The following is an 8963-nucleotide window of genomic DNA, read 5'->3' on the forward strand; positions in this document are numbered from 1 at the left end:
GCGCGATCGCGAGGGGCCCGGTGAGCCCCCAGCGCTACGGCACCATGGTACGCAGGGCCCTGCCTGTCCCTCCGCTTATCCGCCCACCGACCGCTCGCTCTGCCCGGGGGAGTGCCCGCCGTGGGGACTCGGGGTGGCGGGATCCTCCCCGCCCCGTGGTCTCCCCGCCCCCATCGCCAGGGTGTCCCCCCCACGCCGCCCCCCAGGGGGCCAGGAATGCAGCAGAGGCCCTAAGCAGAAACGGGGTTAAATTCCTGGGGTTGGGGGTTCCTGTGCCAAAGACTGAGGTCCCTTTTGGCACGGAGCCGAGGGGGGCACTTTTCTGAGTCCAGATGGCGCTGTCCTCATGCTGAGTGTTAGGGGCGTTTGGGGGGGTGATCGGATTCCCGCCTGGGCCTCTGTCCACGTGGGCGCCTGAGCCGCCGTGCATGGGGCTTGGGGCAGCAGGGGCAAGGATAAGGGGGGCTGCCATACCTCGGGTCCAAACTCCTGTGTGACCTTGGACTGATCTCCCGCCCTCTCTGGGCTGCTTCCCAGGGTGGGGTGTAGGGCAAGGGGCATGCAAGGGCGGAGGGGGCCTGCAGAGACACCATCTCTCCAGGACCAGGAGCCCGCAGGTCTGGGATTGGAGGTCCTAGCCCGGTCTGGGCCCACCCACTGCTGCCAGGGCCCTGGAAGGTGTAGTGGGAGGGGGTGGGGACCAGGGGTTTTCATCCTGGAGCCTACAGGGAAATGCTGGGGAGGCGTAGCCGGTGGTTTTTGTCATGGGACCAAGTACGAAGGCCCAGGTACAGAAGAGGAGGCTGTAGTAGTCTCCCACGCTGGGCCAGCCCCTGCATGGCTTAGGGGAGAGTTTTTGAGGACACTGCCCCTTTGGCCTGCATCTAGCTAGCCTAGGGCTGCTGGCACCCTGGGGTGGAGAGAGGGTGTGCACTGCATTCTGCAGATCCATCTGGGGGCGGGCAGCCACAGCTGTAGAAAGCTGCCACATCTGGCTGGGGAGACTGCTACAGCTGAGGAGCACCGACCGGAGGCAAAGGGGCAGTCCTGCTCCGGCTTGAGGCTGCCACTTAGTGTGCCCTGCCACCAAGTTCGGTCGGGGTCCCTGTCCCCTCAAGGCCCCAGACAGTGGTGGCTTCCCCTGTCTGCCTTAGGAATGGGAGCCTTTACAGTGACATCATCCCCTAGGCTTGCCCTCTCTGCCCCCTGAAGGGAGATAGCTTGGGGCGGGCATCGTGGAGGCCTTGGGAAAGCTTGCCACTGCCCTGCCACCCAATCAGGTGTCCACTGAAGAGTGTTCCACCCAGCAGGAAGGTGGTCTAGCGCCCCGGGGCCTACTAGGGCCTTCCCTTGTCAGGCCTGGCTTTCCCTAGCCTTTATTAGGGTCACTTACTCTGTCCTTTTCTGACCCCTTGAGGCCCCAAGAAGCCCTGGTGGCATAGTGGTTAAATGCTCTCCTGCTGAGAGGTTGGGCGGTTCAAATCCACCAACTGCCCGCTGGATGAAAGATGAGGCAGGCTGCTCCCATGATGATTTAGGGAGGCTAGGAGGTGGCAGGGATTCTGTGGTGGTGGGTTCGGAGGTCTCTGACAGGCCTGTACACCGTTACAACTCAAGTTGAACTCAGACCCTTCCCTGACATACCGGTGCCAGGGTCTCTGGGGAGGAGGCTGGGTCATCTGGGGTAGTGCTGGGAACCCAGGAAGCCCAGTGAGTCTCCCTCAGATGGGATGGTGTCTCCGGGGCCCTTTTATCCAGGGCCGTGAAATACAGCCACGTGGATGGGGTGTCTGATCCAGGGAAGCCAGGTAGCTACCGCTCCCTGTGCCACTTCCCACACCGAGCCTCAATTTCCCCATCTTTTCCGTAGAGGGTTAGTCCCAGAGGATGAATCAGAGCGAGTCAGAGAAGGAAGATGTGTGGGGCCTGGGGCCACATCCCTGGCTTAGATTGGCCATGTCTAGACCGGCCAGCAACCCTGCAAGAGAGGGGCCGATGGGTGGTCTCTTGGCTGATGGTAGGGCTCGGGGGGTGAGAGGGGATGTGGAAGAACTCAAGGAAGAGGGCAACCGTCTTCAGGGGGCTGGCCAAGCTGGGGTTTGGGTGCACAGGATGGACGCTGGCCAGGCATGGAGAACACAGCCCTGGTAGGTTCCCATTCAGATGCCACCACCCATCTGCTGCCTGGGAGCTAGCGGGACGTGGGGGTAGGCTGTGGATGACCAGGGTTGGTTCAATCCCAGCGCCTCCAGGGAGGCTGGGGTGGCGTGGGGATGATGGCTTTGTTCAATGGAGCAAGGTGCCCTCGTGTGCAGGCTGCTGAGGGAGCCAAGCCTGGAAGGCGTGAGCTTGGGCGGGTAGGTAGAATTGTGGGCCAGCTGCTGTGGAACCTGTGGCGGGGCAGGCTGCCTATCTGCGGGGCCCGCTTTTGGGGAGACGCTATGGGCGAACCTGGGTTGAGTGAGCTGTGCCCCATGCTGAGCAATTCAGACGTGACCTGGGGAGCCTGACAGTCTGACCCATCTGACTCTGAGGAGCCTCCCTAAAGGAAGTTCCAGGGGGCCCCAAGTGGTGTGAGCCCCAAGATGGGAGTATCCCAGAGCCCTGGTGGGAGAAGGGTCCAGGATGGTCCCAGGGACCTCCTGCCTTGATTGTGGTGGGCAGCTAACATAACTGGGTGCCCCACAGAACCCCCTATCTGAGAACAGGACCTGCCTGGAGTCAGGCCTGTGGGGGAGGGAGGTCACCCACCCTGCCCAAGATGTGACGACGAGTGAGGGCCACCTTGGATAGAGCAGCAGGACCAGGGTGGGGACACTTCACAAAAGGTTCCACTGGTGTGGGCCCTGGTCTGGTTCTAGGCCCTGAGAACCCCCCCCCGCCCTCCCCCACCCCTCCCCCACCCCCCCACCCCCGCCCCGTTGGTGAGGTGGAGACCTGCTGTGTGTGCTGCAGTGTCTGAAACAGGCAGCCTCCTGCGAGTGTGCGAGTGGGTGTGTGGCAGAGGTTCATGGGAGCTCTGGAGATGCTGGAGGAACGGTTAGGCCCTGTCTAGGGTGACCAACTAGCCCTCGTTTATCCAGGCCCGTCCTGGGTGGAGGCCTGAAAGCCCCAGATCCCGGGAAGCCCTTCCGTCCTGGGCAGGGGGAGATGGCTGGTTCCCCCGGCGCGCCTCTTCACCCTCTCCCAGATAACCATTTCCCGTTTCACAGGGGAAGAGCTGGAGGCCTGGAAAAGTTAGCTGACTGGGCCAGGAGCTGACCTCCAGCAGCAGAAGGCCCCGCCTGGGCAATGTGGCCCGCACTCCATGGGGCTCCACTCCCCACTTCCCGGAGGGCCTCCGGCTCTTCTGCTCATGGGGCAGGAGTGATGATGGGCACTGCCGGGCGGTTGGGGGGGGCCGCCAGGGGAGGGCAGCCCTCCCCTCCCCGCCAGCCAGCCTTGACCCTGCTCCCATGCCCTCCACCCCCACAGTTGCTGGTTGAGAAGACGACGGACTCTCCGGCGGCCGAGTTCTCGCTGGTGGAGGACGTGGCTCTGCACTTCGCCTGCTTGATGGGCCGCCTGAACGAGCAGCGCCTCTTCCAGCCCGACCTGTGCGACGTGGACCTGGTGCTGGTGCCCCAGCGCAGCGTCTTCCCGGCACACAAGGGCGTGCTGGCCGCCTACAGCCAGTTCTTCCACTCGCTCTTCACCCAGAACAAGCAGCTGCAGCGCGTGGAGCTGTCCCTGGAGGCCCTGGCGCCGGGTGGCCTGCAGCAGATCCTCAACTTCATCTACACGTCCAAGCTGCTGGTCAACGCCGCCAACGTGCACGAGGTGCTCAGTGCCGCCTCGCTGCTGCAGATGGCCGACATCGCCACATCCTGCCAGGAGCTGCTGGATGCCCGCTCCCTGGGCCCCCCGGCCTCCTGCACTGTGGCCCTGCCCCAGGTGGCTGGCGGCAGCGGGGACGGCACCCCAACTGCACCTCCCTACTATTGCGACATCAAGCAGGAAGCCGATGCCCCAGGCCTGCCAAAGATCTATGCCCGAGAGGGCCCTGACCCATACTCGGTGCGGGTGGAGGACGGAGTGGGGACCTCGGGGGGCACGGTGTCCACGGCCATTGGGCCGACACCTCCCTTCTTCAAGGAGGAGAAGGAGGGTGGCGTGGAGGAGGCTGGCAGGCCCCCGGCTGCCCTGTGCAAGCTGGAGCAGGAGCTAGGGGCAGCCGGCACCTATAGCCGCCGGGAGCAGTCCCAGATCATTGTGGAGGTGAACCTCAACAACCAGACGTTACACGTGTCCACGGGCCCCGAGGGGACGCCGGGCAGCCCGGGGACCAGCCCGGCCACCATGGTGCTGGGACGAGAGGATGGTCTGCAGAGACACTCGGAGGAGGAAGAGGAGGAGGAGGAAGAGGAGGAGGCTGGTGGCAGTGGAGTGGAGGAGGAAGAGGAGGAGGGGAGGGAGGAAGAGGAGGAGGGTGGCAGTCAAGAAGAAGAGGAGGAGGAGGAGGAGGAGGAGGAGGAAGGGCATAGTGAGCAGGAAGAGGAAGAGGAGGAGGAAGGACACAGTGAGCAGGATCCAGAAAGCTCGGAAGAGGAGGGGGAGCCCGGAAGCAGGCAGGTACCTGCAGGGCTGGGGGGACCCCGAGGCAGCCAGGTGGACCCACCTACCCACAGTCGCATGGCCACACGGTCCCGGGAAAATGCACGGCACAGAGGCACTCCTGAGCCTGGGCAGCGGAGTGGGAAGCGGCCAAAGGCACCCCCAGGCGCAGGCCCCCCACCAGCACGAGGGTCGCCTGAGTCTGACGGGCTGGGGGCCAAGGTGAAGCTGGAGGAGAAGCAGCACCACCCATGCCAGAAGTGCCCGCGAGTCTTCAACAACCGCTGGTACCTGGAGAAGCACATGAACGTGACCCACAGCCGCATGCAGATCTGCGACCAGTGCGGCAAACGCTTCCTGCTGGAGAGCGAGCTGCTGCTGCACCGGCAGACGGACTGTGAGCGCAACATCCAGGTGGGCCTCACCTGCCGCCCACCCCGCCCCGCCCCAGCCTGACAGGCCAGCCACCTAGCTTCTCGGGAAGGGGGGCCAGGAAGGCTTCCCAGGAGAGGTGAACCGAGCTTGGCTTGGGCACGTGGAGCAGACTGGAATAAACAGATCCCTGGGTGGGAAAGGCAGAGGTGAGCAGGGACTTGTGGGAGCAGGAGAGGGAGCCAAGGAGACGGCAGACTCCGGCAAAAGAGGAATCAGGCGGCTGTCGGTCCCTGGGGCTGCAGCTCACCAACAGGGCAGCCCTGTGTCCTTGTGCAGGCTGTGCACTGCGCAGAAGCATGCGTGCAGGGAGGGACTGGCATGGAGGGACCACCGTGTGCCACTTCCCCAGGGTGAGGTGTAGAGCAGGGGACACTCCGGCAGGGTGCCCCTTGTCCCTCTCCACCACCACCCACCCACACACACTCACTTCTTTGGCAACATGGGCAGGCTAGGCCCTGAATGAGAATGTAGGCAGAGAAGGGCCTGCTGGGGAGCTGGGCTGGGGGCGAGAGGCAGGGGGAAGGCACCAGCCAAGCTCCCATGGGGAGTGTATTAGTCTAGGTACTTTGGAGAAACAAATCCACAGCGACTCATGTATAAGAGAGAGTTTTATGTAAAGAAAATGTGCATCACGAAAACATCCCAACCCAATGCTGCCCAAGTCCACAAGTCCAACATTAACCCATTAACCCAACACCAGTCCACAAAGTTCTCCACCTCACAAAACAGAGGCAATGATGCCCACTGCAGGAGGAAAGCTGAGTCCGTGAACGTGTAAGCATCTCAGCACTGGCAAGGGTCTCCACATGGCTGCTCCAGCACCCAGGGCTGCATCGGGGTAGATCCATGCGGCTTCTCCTTGGGGATGTCTTGGAGGAAGTCAATCTTGCAAGCTGAAGCAGGGAACTGCTAAGGCAGCTGCACCCGATTGCGCCCTTCCCAAAGCAAGGGCCCCAGGACTAGAAAGGCGAGGCTTCACCACCCATTTATCCCTCCGCCTTTCAACCAGCACCACATGTGATTATTGGCCAGGCTGGCACAATTAACTAACTCAGGGAGGTTTTACTTTGCCTGGTCCAGGAGCCGGGAGGTTCAGGTAGGCGGGTGCTAATTGCGTGAACTAATTGCGGTGCCCAGCGGAGAAAGCATCACCAGGGGTTTACCTGGTAACCTGCCCTGCCATTGTGCACCTGTTCCCACTTGCCTGCCTGCTGGGCTGCCCTGCCGAACACCTGAGCCACCTCCTGAAGGGGCGGAAAGCTGTGGCCCCTTCCCATCTGTGCCTCCTGGCCCACGCTCTTTCTTGAACCCTGACCTCATCTCTAGCCCTCTATGGGTGTCCTGCAGGGACACGAATCAACCAGGAACCCTGGACCACAGTCCAGGGGCCACAGGCCGGGATGCGAGTGTGGCCCCTCTGCTTCCCACGCCCCTCCCCTGCCTGCTAGGACCCAGCCCCTCCTGTGGCCCCCCAGCCAGCCCCTCATGTGTAGTCCGTATAGGACCCAGCAGGGCAAGGCAGCAGAGAATGCTCCCGCCCTGTGGAAGCTGTCACCTTCGAGGTGACCCCCTGCAGCCAGATGTCTGTGTGCTCTGGGCAGACATGCTGAGTGAGCAAGGGGACCCCTGGGCCTCCAGAGGTGGAGGGAGAGAGCCCCAGAGAGCTGGGTGGGTGGCGGGTGTTCAGGGAGTCTCCCTGTCCCACTCCCACAACATCCGGGCTGGCAGTCTCAGGGAGGCAACTGAGGCCCCACACCACACAGTCCCGACCCAGGCTTCTCACCCTGCAGTGCATCACATGCGGCAAAGCCTTCAAGAAGCTCTGGTCCCTGCATGAGCACAACAAGATCGTGCACGGCTACGCGGAGAAGAAGTTCTCATGCGAGATCTGTGAGAAGAAGTTCCACACCATGGCCCACGTGCGCAAGCACATGGTTGGTGAGTCGGGGTGGGAGGGTGGCTCGGGGTGGCTCTGCCAGCACGGGCTCCATCCTGCCGAGGACTCGGGGTGGGCAGGAGGCCCTGCTGTGCTGGGAGGCCTGGGGAATCCGGTGGCAGTGGCAGGTGGGGTATGGACTGGCTCTGGGGGCAGGACTGCCCAGCACAGTGCAGCGGGTCACACACTGTGTGCAGAGATGCCCAGGCCGGTGTATCCAGGCTGGTGCCAGGCTCTGTGAACCAGCGTGAGGTTCTGTCGGTTCCCCACCAGGAGCACCTTTCTAAAAATGAACGTTGAATTCTGGGGTGGCCGGGGTGGACATTGGGCCCTCAGCCAGGCCCTGTCCCTCCATTCTCCACTAGCGACTAGCCTCGGGGGAGGACCTCCAGGGGAGCTGACTGGGAGCCAGGATCCAGCCTAGGTTCGGCCAGGTACGGGTGTAGGGGTCCTGCTCAGCTCCGAGCTCAGCATGGGGGTGAGGAGGGTCCCTATCTCTGGTCGTCACCTCCCTCATTCATCCCTGGGTTCTGGGGGACTGGGCCGTTACCAGCCATCCCTGTGAAGCCCATCTACCTTTGACATGTCAGTGCAGTTGGTGTCAGCCCAGTGCAGAGGAGCGTGCGGAGGTCAACGGCTGCCCGGGAGCTAGTGTACGCTGTTTCCCCTCATACATCGGGCTCCTTCAGTCTCCCCCAAAGCTGCAGGCTTCGGGCGGCCTTAGCTGTTCCTCTGAGCAGGGGCTGAAGACCCAGGAGGGCCCCTGCCACCTCCAGGGCACAGAGGGAGACCTAGCTCCTGGAGGGCAAGGACTTGTCGGCCAATCCTTCCCTGAGGGAACCTCAGCTGGGTCCTTGGAGCAGACCCCTGGCCTCAGGGGTAACTGACCTAGGGCTGGCCGTTGTCAATGCTGGGAGAAAGGCTACCAGGTTAGGCCCTTGGGGAGGCCGTTGGCCATAGGGCCATGCCAGGAGGTGATGTTCAGGTCCCAATAGGAGGGGGATGCTCAGGCCGGGTTCCCCTGCGAGGCACCATGGGGATTTCCCCCCAACATGACGACTATGGTGCCGCCTCGTAGCCCACACCAAGGACATGCCCTTCACCTGCGAGACCTGCGGGAAGTCCTTCAAGCGCAGCATGTCTCTCAAGGTGCACTCCCTGCAGCATTCAGGAGAGAAGCCCTTCAGGTGTGAGGTGAGTGCCCAGTGACCCTGCCCGGGGCCGCTGAGGAGGTGGGAGAGTGGGGGCAAGGCAAGCAGCTGCTGCCTCCCAGCCCTGGGCCTGGGGACATTGGGGCACAGCTGCAGAATGGGGAGACCCGACCCTCCATCCTCTGGTTTGTCCCCACCCCACCCTCTGCTCTTGCAGGTGTTAGTGGGTTTATGATCCAACCTGCGCCACCCTGGATCTCTGGGCATGGAAGGGGGCCCTGCCAGGCTTTAGTGGGACGCAGGCTCTCTGGAGAGGTGGAGACAGGGGTGGGGTGCGATGGGAAAAGGGAGGGACCACAGGCCTTCCTGATCCTGCCTCCCCTCCGGCCCTGCACCACCTTCCCCCCAGAACTGCAACGAGCGCTTCCAGTACAAGTACCAGCTGCGTTCCCACATGAGCATCCACATCGGCCACAAGCAGTTCATGTGTCAGTGGTGTGGCAAGGACTTCAACATGAAGCAGTACTTTGACGAGCACATGAAGACCCACACAGGTGCGGGCGGGCAGGTGCGGGCCCCGCCCAGGACGCCCAGAGGCTGGGGAGGGCTGGTGGCCAGGCTGAGCCCCACGAGTGACCCTTTGTTGTCCGCCCGTCCCCTACCCCCGCCCACCCCCCAGGGGAGAAGCCCTACATCTGCGAGATCTGCGGGAAGAGCTTCACCAGCCGGCCCAACATGAAGCGGCACCGGCGCACGCACACGGGCGAGAAGCCCTACCCCTGCGATGTCTGCGGCCAGCGATTCCGCTTCTCCAACATGCTCAAGGCGCACAAGGAGAAGTGCTTCCG

At 63.0% G+C, this 8963-nt stretch overlaps 1 protein-coding gene across 1 annotated transcript in view; it reads left to right on the forward strand.

Moving 5' to 3' along the window:
• Positions 1 to 8961, forward strand: part of ZBTB47 (zinc finger and BTB domain containing 47) — a gene marked incomplete at its 3' end in the record, with an annotated part of 9760 nt that extends 799 nt beyond the window's left edge. Inside the window, exons 2-6 of the mRNA XM_004708665.2 lie at positions 3475 to 5007; positions 6819 to 6966; positions 8043 to 8158; positions 8525 to 8669; positions 8795 to 8961. Coding sequence (XP_004708722.1) covers positions 3556 to 5007; positions 6819 to 6966; positions 8043 to 8158; positions 8525 to 8669; positions 8795 to 8961 — 2028 coding nt within the window. The remainder of the gene's footprint in view (positions 1 to 3474; positions 5008 to 6818; positions 6967 to 8042; positions 8159 to 8524; positions 8670 to 8794) is intronic.
• Positions 8962 to 8963: the final 2 nt, after the last annotated feature.

Source organism: Echinops telfairi, unplaced genomic scaffold (assembly GCF_000313985.2).
Source record: "Echinops telfairi isolate 266 unplaced genomic scaffold, ASM31398v2 ScPeMD7_4225;HRSCAF=4972, whole genome shotgun sequence".
NCBI lineage: Eukaryota > Metazoa > Chordata > Mammalia > Afrosoricida > Tenrecidae > Echinops > Echinops telfairi.